Below are 12,446 nucleotides of genomic sequence, written 5' to 3'. Positions count from 1 at the left end.
TTGCTTTCTAGAGAAAAACCAGAATTCCCTAATATCGAATTAAGACCCTTCATGATCTGATCCTAACATCCCCAATAGAGCCTACCATTCTCCCCCATCTACGCTGATGTAACCTGAAATATGATCAGACTTGGAGCCTAGCTGATTTTGAGCCATTCAAGAAATTGTAAGAGGAACAGCATCTAGTTCAACGTCATTGTAAATGGCCCAGAAGGGAAACATCATATCTGGTTTGGAAATGGGGTTGGACTACAGAAAGATTTCATGAAGCAGTCACAAACCAGATAGGGCTAGAATGATGGGCAAGATTTTTTTTTTTTTTTTTTTTTTTTTTTTTGAGACAGAGTCTCGCCTCACTACAACCTCTGCTTCCCGGGTTCAAGGGATTCTCCTCCCTCAGCCTCCCGTGTAGCTGGGACCACAGGCACGCGCCACCACACCCAGCTAATTTTTGCATTTTTAGTAGAGTCGGGGTTTCATCATGTTGGCCAGGATGGTCTCGATCTCTTGACCTCATGATCCACCCGCTTCGGCCTCCCAAAGTTCTTGAATTACAGGTGTGAGCCACTGCACCCGGCTGATGGGCAGGATTTTAATAGCCTTTACTGAATACGTCAAACTCTGTGCTAGGATATGGCACGAGGGTGACAGAGAAGGCTGGGTGTGGTGACAAAGAAAGGTGGAATACTAGTCAAAGAGGTCCACATGTGCCTAACAACAGAAATCATGGAGTGCTTTCAGAAAAAAGCAAATAACAATCTGGCTTGGCTAACACACAAAGACCATATTAGAGAATATTCAGCCTTGAAAGATAGGTTATGGCTAACTAAGCAAACAAAAAAATACATTCATCAAATATGTTTTGTGCATTTTCTCTACATTCAAGACTTTGCGTTCGTGCTTAGGAACACAAAGACAAGTAAGACAACGCCTGTACCCAGAGAATCCTCAGTTTAGTGGAGGAAAAACATAAAAGCAAATACCTATACCAAAACACAAACTCAACAACAATTTTCAAAGGAAGATGAGTCCTGAGAAAACAAAATAAAGATTAATTCTTTCCAGAGTATCTAAGAAGAGTTTATGGAAGAAGAAGTTGAGTAAAGCCTTAAGAAGCAAGCAATGGTAATGGTTGGGGGTATATCCCAGGCAAAAAACAACACAAACCATGGCACAAGTATACGAAAGTGGAAAGCATGTTCTACTGCACAATTGATTAACTCTGACTGTAATGTAGAGTATACAGAGCAAGAGGAGAAAATTGGAAAGGTAAGTTGAGAGTGGAGGTAGATTAGAAGAGAATCATGGAGATCAATGAATCCAGATGAAAATTTGGAAAGTCAAAAGGCAACAGCCAGGCATACATGTGTTATTTTGATTTTTTTTGTTTTGTTTTGTTTTGTTTTTTGTTTGTTTGTTTTTGAGACAGAGTCTCGCTCTGTCACCCAGGCTGGAGTGCAGTGACGTGCTCTCAGCTCATGGCAAGCTCCACCTCCTGGGTTCATGCCATTCTCCTGGGTTCATGCCATTCTCCTGCCTCAGCCTCCCGAGTATCTGGGACTACAGGTGCCTGCCACCACGCCTGGCTAATTTTTTTGAATTTTTAGTAGAGATGGGGTTTCACCGTGTTAGCCAGGAAGGTCTCGATCTCCTGACTTCATGATCCGCCTGCCTCGGCCTCCCCCAGTGCTGGGATTACAGGCGTGAGCCACCGCGTCCAGCCTATACATGTGTTTTGAGCAGGAAAATAATGCTACAGCAAAAACTTAACAAGGAATACCAACAGGATCAGATCTACAGCAAATAAATCTTAATGTCAGATGAAGGAAAAATACAAAATACAAAATACATTAATGAGTACATCATTCTAGTTACTTTAATTTTCTAAATTTTCTCACAACCAGGCAGAAGTAGAAATATCTGATTCTATTTTTGTAAGTATACTTATTTAGATCCATATGCTCCTTGAAGCAATCAATATTTTCAGTTTAAATTTTGACATAATTGAGAAACTGAATGGGTAGCATAAAGAAATTTTAAAAGAGCAGGTTGGGGCAATGTGTCTCTTGCATTGACTCTTAGAAATACAGGGCCCAGTTGATAGGAAGTCCTACTTTCTTTGGACTGCTCTGTCTCCGTAAGTGACTTTTGATTTTGATTTCACATGTTCAAAAATTAAAGTTTACACTGCTAAAATGAGCAACAATCATACAGAGTTTGCCAGCTAAGAAAAACAAAATAATTATTCCTTCTTTGGAGATAGATTTAAAATGCCTTTCATAACTGAGCTAGAGGAAAAAAAAATCTTCTTTCCTGGAAGGATAAATTTCTAAGTGTAAACTGACATGGACCTTTGGGATTGGGTTGCCATGAGTTAGGTTTCCTAAAGAACTTGTGTTCCTTAGATACATTGACCTACAGAGCAAATAGATCAGATCCTAAACTATAGAGATAGCAGCCATCTTAAAGACTTCCTTAAATAACTCCAACTTATTATTATAGCTATTAATAGTACAAAGAAAATATGCCAAACAACAGGGCTTAAATAACATAAATCAGGTATGAGGTTTTCAGGTAGGAATTATATATATTGCTTTCTGTTTTGAAGTGCCTGGTTAATTAACAGGAAGGAAAGAATAACACCTGCCCCAACATTTGTAAAAATAAGTTATAGTTTAAAAAACTGTAATATAATTTATAGTTTAAAAAAAACTGTCACAGTCCGGGTGCGGTGGCTCACGCCTGTAATCACAGCAATTTGGGAGGCCAAGGTGGACGGATCACTTGAAGTCAGGAGTTCGAGACCAGCCTGGCCAACATGGCAAAATGGCCAACATGGCCCATCTCTACTAAAAGTACAAAAATTAGCCAGGCACAGTCCCAGCTAGCTGAGAGGCTGAGGCAGGAGGATCGCTTGAACCCAGGACGCAGAGGTTGCAGTGAGCTGAGATCACGCCACTGCATTCCACCCTGGGCAACAGAGCAAGACTCCATCTCAGGGAAAAAAAAAACCTGTCACAAATACCCATTATATGTTGGCTGAGTATCCAACGCATAAAGTGCACCTTTTAAAGTAGGAGAACTAAAATCTGACCTTGTTCTGTAGAAAATGGTTCTCCAAGTCCACCTTTTCAAACTGGTCAGGTATCTGTTGACTGGTACAGCTGAAATTAATTGGAAATCCCTCACAAACTTCCCAACTAAGAAGAGTAAAATATGTAATTATTTGTATTAGAATAATATGCATTTAATTACAATACCCTTTACTCTTTATACTCTTTTCTCTTTACGTATACACTATTACCAATAATTTATACCTCAAATCTTGCCTGGAAAGCACCAGCAGTCATTGGGGAAGAAAGCTGTTACTTAAACAACTACCAATGAGTATGTCCCTCTAGACATATTTAGCAATAGGTTGTCACTGGCTGGACTCAGTGATCTCATCAGACTGCTTTTGGTTCTCTGTATATGCCTTCTACTTCAGCATTTTCAACTGTTTATTAAAAAGAGCTATAATTTGTTAAATTATAAGATTGTTAAAGCTAGATGGGACCTTATAGATAGATTACTTAATCCAAAATAGTATCAGGATCTGCTGCGGTGTCCAATATGGTAGTCACTAGCTACCTATTCCTATTTAAATTTAAATTAATTTACTTGAACAAAATTTAAAATGCAGTTTTGCATTCACACTAGTCACATTTCAAATGCTCAGTAGTCACAAAGTGTGTGTCCGTCATCACAGAAAGTTTTATCAGATGGCACCAAATAGTGGCTAAGCACTCAGGTACTTAAGACAAATGATCTGGGTTAGAATCCTGACTCTACCATGTACCAGCTGTGTGACTTTGGACAAATTACTTCTCTCTTTGTGCCTTGGTTTCTGTCTCTGAGAAATGGAGTAAGAGTAGAGTAATACGGAATAATAGGAGTAAGATAATTATGAGAATTAAATCAGTCCTTACCCAATTAATTTGTAACTGTGTCTGGCCTACGGTCAACACTCAGTAAAAGCCAGTTTGTATTATTCGCAGATAAGAAACCAACACCAGGCCGGGCGTGGTGGCTCACGCCTGTAATCCCAGCACTTTGGGAGGCAGAGGCGGGTGGATCACGAGGTCAGGAGATCGAGACCATCCTGGCTAACACAGTGAAACCCCATCTCTACTAAAAAAATACAAAAAATTAGCCGGGCGTGGTGGCGGGCGCCTGTAGTCCCAGCTACTTGGGAGGCTGAGGCAGGAGAATGGCGTGAACCCGGGACGCTGAGCTTGCAGTGAGCCGAGAGCATGCCACTGCACTCCAGCCTGGGCGACAGGGCGAGACTCCATCCCCACCCCGCAAAAAAAAAAAAAAAAAAAAAAAAAAAGAAACCAGCTCCTGGACAATCATGAGCAGAGATGAAGCAAAGTGCCTCCTTAGATCTTCTAACTCCTACTCTTCACTGCCCCAACAAGTCCCCAGAACGTTGCTTTTGTTTTAAATGTACCATCATCAGATAAGAAGTTTAAATGTGAACACTCATACACAGAACATATTTTATATTTTAATGATTCCATTTAAAATGATTAATTTAGAAATAATCACTAAAAACAGCTTTTACGTTTCAAACAAAACTGCTGTTTCTGCAAAGCAGAAACTATGCTTTGCTCATGGCCCCATATGGTTTTCTAAAACTAGGGAAAGTTAACAAGTCTTTTAGGCACTACCTCATTATACCATTAAATAAATCAATAAAAGAAACAATTCTTGTTTAAGATAACTGAAAAAGCATCTTTTAGTGTTTCGAATCTCTTACTCTGAAAAATCCTGAATTAAGTGATTTGGATTACTTTAACCAGATCTTTAACAAGATTACTTGTTAATTTACTTGCCACATCCAGGTAGCAGAACAGCATTAGGATCCAAAAAGGTCTTATATGCAACCATGATGTCACCTCTGGCAAATGCACTCACTCGGTCAAAGGTCAAACCCAAAGCAAGGTTTAGTGGAGATCTGAAAAATGGAAAAAACATCAAAACTATCTTCAGAATTATACATACATTGAAATTTGAGCACAAATAAACAATAAAATACACATTATCAGTGTCTAATAAAATTCAGAAATAAGTGGGTTTCCTATTATATAGCACTATTGTTGGTATTCTATACTAACACCTGAAATGTATACTTCAGTTTATTTAGCTGATCTATAATATGCCAAAATAGTTTCAACATATGTAATTTTAAAAATAATAATTGCAATAATTAAAGCCAAGTATTTAGTTAGGAAAAACAATCATCATTCATATAATGTTCCTTTTTCATGTATAACAGTAATCGAATACATCTATAGTAGTCTTGGGAGCTGATAATTAAATGAATTATTAATATTTGGCCACAAACAACTATTTTTGTGAGCTCACTAAATGCTATGCTGATTTGGTTTTCATATTACATATTGTTAGGCACACTTTTAAGTGAATTTGGAAATTAAAATCAAAAACAGATTTTAAACGAAAACAATGGCCACTATTGTACACTATCAGCCATTTTTCTATAAATAGCTTAAGACTTGCTATTTATCTCTAGAATTAAAAATTGACGACATCACCTGTGTAGTCTTGTTACCAAAAATATTTAAATTGAATCTAATTGTGAGAAAACACTCAGACAAACCCAGAATGTGGGACCTTCTACAAGAAAAGTGCCTGGACTCTTGAAAAATAAATTAATGTCATGCAAAACAAATCAAAAGATTAAAAGAATATTCTAGATTAAAGACAACTAAAGAAAATAACTAATATAATACAAGGAAGTGTATTTGGATACTAGATTACAAAGAGCTCTAAAGCATATTTTGGTTAGCTTGAATAGAGAGTATATATTAGAGGATATTACATCACCGTTGACTGTGTTAGATATTATAATGTGGTGACACATAATTCTTCTTCAGTTATGTGACCTGAAGCATTTAGGAGTGAAATTTTAATGTCTGGAATTGCTTTCAAGCCGCTCAAGAGGGAGAGAGAGATGGGAGATATAACAGGTAAAACAAACGTGGTAAACTCTTTAAATTAGTGAATCTAGATGAAAGATATATACAGGAGCTCATTGCACTATTTTTTCAAGTTTCCTTAGATTTAAATTTTTTCAGAATAAAAATTTGAAGGAAAAATAAAGTATTCAAAATAGAAGCTGACATTGGCAAAAATCATCTTTTACAAATGAGTAGCTTGACCCCTTCAAATCAACATAAATTAGACACAGTAGAATTACTTACTGAAAATGAAAACCATTTACTTAGTATGTATTGCACGTTTTCTCAACATATTTCAAACTAGATGGCAATAACTTTTTAGACATATACATTTTAAATATTCCCATGGTAGCAAAATGCTGTAATGGTTTCCTGGTGTTTTATGTTGGATTGGAAACCAAAAAAAAAAAAAAAAAAAAAAATACATTAAACTGTTAAAATCATACTGAAATACAAATAAATATATGCACCGGTAAATTTCTCTGACAACAATTCTCAGCTGATTTTTAGAGTATCTCAGATTTTTTTGCATTTTACCAGTTATTCTACAAATATGATCCAATTAGCTAAAAACAAATGTTTAATATTATTAAAATGCTGCATTATAGCAAACATCATTAAAAGTATCAAAATTAGTGAGTCATTAATTTCACTTTGACAATAATATTAAAAAGAAATAATAATGACACATTTTATTAAAGCCTATCCTTGTAATAGGAAGGGCTTACTCGATTATTCAAGAATTCTTGCCACTTTAAAATTCATCAGCTTTTATCATTGTAAAAACAACTCTACTTATAATGCAATTAAATTGTATTTTGAAATTTATCTATGGACAAAAACTTACCATTCCTTAGAGATTTTTTAATTATCTAAATTACACAGCCTAAGAAATCATCAAGCATTTTAATTTTACTGGGACAGATGAAATAAAATTTTGTAACATGCGACCCACAACTTATTCTAGCAACTTCTTCCAAAACCTTGATGGATTTCTGAGTACATTTGTTTCAGTATTTGAAATTTTAACTATTTGAATATATAGCAAATCCAACAGCCCTTGCTTTGCTAAGATTTAGGTTTATTCATGCTATTTTCATTATAGTTAATATATGATCAGTTATACTCTATATGAAAAATTATTTTCCCTTATTCTGTTCTACAGATAATAAGCTAAAAAAAATTAAAAATAGGCAGAAAAGTGTGTTTAAGTTTCCTGACAAGCAGTTTCAGAGTTCATCTGGATGTGTTCTGTCAAAATATGCATAAATTTTCTAGATATTGAACACAACAGCCCAGCTCATCACTGCCTATATACTGCAGCCTTTTTCTTTCTTCAGAAACACAGATAATTTTATGCAGGAATTTACCAATCTACAAAAATTTACACAATGCTCAGCAATAACCAGTAATTATTGTGGGATAATGTAAGGTGCTTTTGAGGAATATAACTTTGATAGGATAGGGCTTATAAGCTTTACCAATTTATCTTTAGCCATCCTGTCATTGGTGCTTAAAAGGTTAAGACTTTATTTGTGAAAACATAGAGAGATAGTGGGGAATCATGTTGTCTACAGCTTCATAAATCTTGCTTAAGATCCTTTTCAATTACCATCCATTTCTCCTTTAAAAAGGGACAAAAAAAATAGAGGAGTGGAAGCAGGTCAGGGCAGTGTGCGACAATGACAGTGTGATGGGCTTGGGCCCCCCGTGGCGTTTCCATCTGCTATCATTAAGGTGACTACTCAGACATGAACAAATCCCTCTTGCTGTGCTGACAGGCAGACTTCAAAAACTATGACAAGGCATTAAGACAGAAAGTCACAGAGAGAGAGACAGAGAGAGAGAAAGAGATGTCATATTCCACAAACAATACTGCCTTGCAAAAACACCTCTGAAATTTTATTGGAATTCCAAGTAAAAAATCTTTCATAAAGGGTGCTACTTGACTTCTCAAATCCCCTTTCAAATTAGCTCACCCCTGGAAAGATTGAGGACAGAAAACAAATCCTTTGCTCCTACCTGTATGCTCTACCATAAGAGACCCAAATTTTTTGCTCATTCTTCAGCAAAAGTGGATTCTTAATTTCTTGGCCATTCTCATCAAAAAGCCGCATTGAGGAAAAATTGAGGCCTGGTGGGTTGATGGAAGAACCTCGAAGCCTTTGATGAATCTTGAAAAGTAACTGGTTGGGGGTGGGGGCGCAGAGGGGACAGAAGAGAATAAATAACCCGAAATGCGAACATCTGTAATAAACTGTCTCTACTCTGTAACAAATGAAGTCCAAACAAATGATAATTAAATTCATATAGAATGTTAAAAGAAGTGTGAAATGACAGCAATGTTTAGCTCAGTGTAAAGTAACAAAATGAGCATGGGCTTTTAACCAGCAGGGGGTGCCACAGGCTTGTGATTGAGCTCTGACCCTTTGGCACAGGGACTGAAAGCAGATGTGACAGTCTTACAGAAAGAGCGTTTAGCTTCTACACATGGTAACGGTCCTCTTTGATAAGGGTTATGCTTTTCTTGTCTGAGCTACACATTTTGTTAGGGGCCATCCAGACCACGTTCAAGTTTTACAATCACCAAGCTCCCTGTCCCCAGCAAATCTCAGGTAACTAATAGTAGGACAATTGCCAAAATTAAAATCACTTTTAGCCTAAGTTGGTTCAGTTAGAAAGATCTCTCCCTAGATGCATTTTAATTAGGAACCCTGAAATAGCTTGTGGACATCTTCAATAATGAATGTTTTTAAGTTGTGAATAAGACATCATTAAAGTGTGAAGTATGAAAAGCTGTCATTTAATATTTAAAATAATAGCATTGTCAGTGTTTGCTTCTATCTTGCATTTAGAGTCTCTAAATTATCGAGATATTTCTAATTTAGGGCAAATTTCAAATATAAAGTAAATCTAACAGAACTGTGCTGCATATGGTATTTGAAAAGACATTTTTCATTATCCTCTGTCACCTTTGTTTAAGTGTTTCGGCCTCTGCTCTTCCCTGCTCTGCACTCCACCCTATCCATCACTCTTCCCCCAGCCTTCTGTCACGGGCTTCCTTTTCATCTGTCCCTTGTCAGTTCTTGTGTTTCTCGATTTCTTGTTACTCTGTAATCCCTGCAGGGATGTGGATATAGCTGTGGTCTTTTCTGGCCTAACTGCAGTTCAGGGTCCTTTATTTTCTTTTCTTTTTTGCTCCTCTATTAATTCCCATTGAGGGTATATTGAGAAGTGCTAAATGCTGAGGCTTAGAGGAAAGAAGGGAAAGTCACAGGTCTGCCATATATCTCAGGTGTCTCACGATTGGCTGTAAACTCGACTGAGCAAATATTTCCCTTGACCAGAAACTACATGTATAGGACTTAAGAATTAGGTTTTGTACCAGTTAGAGATACATAATAGTATCTCCAATTTAGTGTTTTCATTAGCTGAAGATTTTTAGTCTTGAGCATTAGAAAGGCATTAATAGTTCTCATCCAGCATAGCCAATTCCTTTGAACTAAAAATGATCATTACTCTCCTCTTTAGGTGTATAAGAGGCAAAGGTGTCAGAACAGTAAAAATCTATATTGCCTTGGTTATTTTTCCATTGAAATGGCAAACATATTTTGAAATCTACAGATTGTATTTCTAAAGCCCAACATTTATTTTTGTGTTGTTTCAGCCCTTGAGCTTATTTTTGTTGCTTTGCTATTATTTCAGAAAACATGTTATGCTGATCATTTTTTAAATCACAGAGATTTTGCTTTACAGGCACCACCTTTTTATAAAGGGGAATGATACAAAAGATTTAAGGCCTGATCCAGGAAAGAAATGTGTGTACAAAGAAGAGGGATGCGAGGTAGACATGCGATGTCAGCACCTGACCACTTAACCAAATTCACTTTCACAGGAGTTGCATTGCAATCTCTATTTTCTCAAGTTGGTGACAGACTGCATTTTAGGTGTTCAAAGATGAGCATTCAACAGCCTCTGTGCCCCTCATCTTTAGGTCATTGGTTAGGGCTTTGCTGTAGCAACCAAAAACTGTGATCATCTTCACCCATTTATCTTTAAAGCTATCATCACCAGGCCTTTATAGGATAATATAGGATAAGAATTTGTTCAAGAATCTGAAAAGAATGTGAAACATCTTAGGCTAGTGGGCTAGTGATTGAGACACGTGTCCACACAAGGGAGTGGTTGTCCTTGGGTGGTGTAACAAGGGCTCTCCCAAAGAGCTTTATAATGCCCCTAATTAATGTTTTTGCCCCAGATTTATTGCATACAGAATCACAGCACAGCTCAATTTCAGTGTGCTGTAAGTCAATACAAAAAGTTTCTATAGAATAATATCTTCCTTTATTTTATTTATTTATTTATTTATTTTGAGATAGCATCTCACTCTGTCGCCCAGGCTGGAGTGCAGTGGTGTGATCTCAGCTAAATGCAACCTTGGCATCCCAGGCTCAAGTGATCCCCGCACCTCACCCCCGAGTAGCTGGGACTACAGGCATGTGCCACCATGCCAGGCTAATTTTAAAATTTTTTGTAGAGATGGGGTTTTGCCATGTTGCCCAAGCTGGTAAAATATTCTAATGTAAAAAGTGGGGGAGACAGGTGAAAATCCTATGAAGGCCTTTGTGTCATGGTGATTTGTATAATCAGGTATGTTATGGTAAAAAGAAACCAGTCAAGGTTTTGGATCTTTCTCTTTCTAATCATAGTATTTCTTCCTCTCTTCCAGGTCCAGCTAATGATCCAATGACAGCATCCCAATTCACATACAACTTTTTTGATTGGTTGTAAAAGCCAGGTAATGGATACCACCAAGAGAGGTAAGTCTGAGGGTGCTGAACTGAAGGGAGAAAAAGGGAGCAAGTTACAGAGCAAAGGCAAGGCAAGAGAGCCCAAAACACTGGTGTGCGCTCGGGTGCATAACCCCAATTTGTAAACAACAGGCTGTTCAGTGTCCTTTTATGCAAGACAAAGACCCAAAATAAAGACCCTCAACATGTTGGTTTTGCCTGAGAAACATCCCAATTGTCTGGAAAACAGGAAAAGGTAAGAGTGCCTATGATGTAAGCAAAACTAGCTGTACTTGCTCTTAATGAGCAGGGGAGAAGACCAAGGCTGCATGTTAATTACTCAGAATCTAGGGTTTAGAAATACCCTAGATCCAGGGCATACTCTCCACTGAATATAGCACTTTTTTAAAAGTGTAAACAAGAGGGAAATCCTGATGTATCAAAACCAGGGCCCAGCATAGACAGATTCCAAATATAAGCATGAAAAAGATTAAGAAACTGTTAGGTATGGAGTTCAGGAGTTAACACTATACTAATGCTGAAAGCCTAAGAAATTCAGAAGTCAATCTTTGCAATATCAGTCTTTACAGATCAACAAACCATTGATCTTCTGCAAACAACTTTAAGATGTAATTGTCTAAATTAGTTGCAATTAACTTGCAAGACACTTTAAAGTCATAAGTAAACTGTCAGTAAACTTACTCTTTCCATCATATGGTCAGTCTGAATTGGGCTATCAGATCCCAGATCTTTTTTCCTGATACCAACAGAGATCTCTCCAGTGTTTTTACCATTTTCAAATACCTGAAAAATAAACACATTCAAAAATAAAAATAAATACATGCACACATACATACATATATTCACACACACACATAGATAAATTTAGGTAGTCGTCCTTTTTCTTGGCATCGTGTCAACTGAAAATTGTGCACACGGGAATTGTGCAAAGCAAGGACAGACTGTATAAACACACGTGAGTAGGTAACTGGCAGAGGAAATCAACAGCACTAAAAGAAAAGAAAGGCTCCTGCTTCTCCTTTTGGTTTCAGTGTCTAATTTGACTGGCACACTCTACAATCTTATAATAGAAGAAAATGTGGACATTAAAGGAGGAATCACTGACCACAGTGGATGCTTAAATGAAGCAAGTGTCCAAAAAAAAAAGTCAATAGCAATCTCACTAGCTCATTTTATTCTTCATAAAGCCACAAATAATGTGAGGAATATTTATCTTTGGTTTATACTTAAATACATCAGCGTTCAGCTCATCTTCTGGCTCACTAAAAGGAAATTTAACCTGACAGATTTATTGCATAACAGTATGATGAAAGTCATCCATTTTAAGTGCACATATCCAACAAGTTGTTGAGAACAGAGATAAAATTCATAATATTGCATTATGTAACACTCGCTGGGGAAAAAAAATGCTAGCAAACATTCTGGTCAAAAGGATCTGAATAAACCAGTCCCGACAGGATGGCTTCACTAGAGTGAACACCACCCCTCCGACCACGCGGAGGATCCATGTGGGATGTGCCATTCACCAGGCAAGAAAGGAAGCAGCTGAGATGGGCCTGATGAATAATTTAACTCCCTGCTTTTTATTTTTTTTTTCTCAAAAGTTCTTTTC

The 12,446-nt window shown here is 37.1% G+C and overlaps 1 protein-coding gene across 1 annotated transcript in view; it reads right to left on the bottom strand.

Moving 5' to 3' along the window:
* The window catches only part of DCDC1 (doublecortin domain containing 1), a 499,491-nt gene that overhangs the window by 236,227 nt on the left and 250,818 nt on the right, over window positions 1–12,446 (bottom strand). Inside the window, exons 12-15 of the mRNA XM_005578290.5 lie at window positions 11,516–11,617; window positions 8,046–8,209; window positions 4,874–4,999; window positions 3,095–3,200 (exon numbers count right to left, since the gene is read on the bottom strand). Of these exons, the coding sequence (XP_005578347.3) occupies window positions 3,095–3,200; window positions 4,874–4,999; window positions 8,046–8,209; window positions 11,516–11,617 (498 nt within the window). The remainder of the gene's footprint in view (window positions 1–3,094; window positions 3,201–4,873; window positions 5,000–8,045; window positions 8,210–11,515; window positions 11,618–12,446) is intronic.

Source organism: Macaca fascicularis, chromosome 14 (assembly GCF_037993035.2).
Source record: "Macaca fascicularis isolate 582-1 chromosome 14, T2T-MFA8v1.1".
NCBI classification, from domain to species: domain Eukaryota; kingdom Metazoa; phylum Chordata; class Mammalia; order Primates; family Cercopithecidae; genus Macaca; species Macaca fascicularis.
Note: the sequence above shows the minus strand (reverse complement) of the source record. Positions and strands in the feature narration are given on the sequence as shown.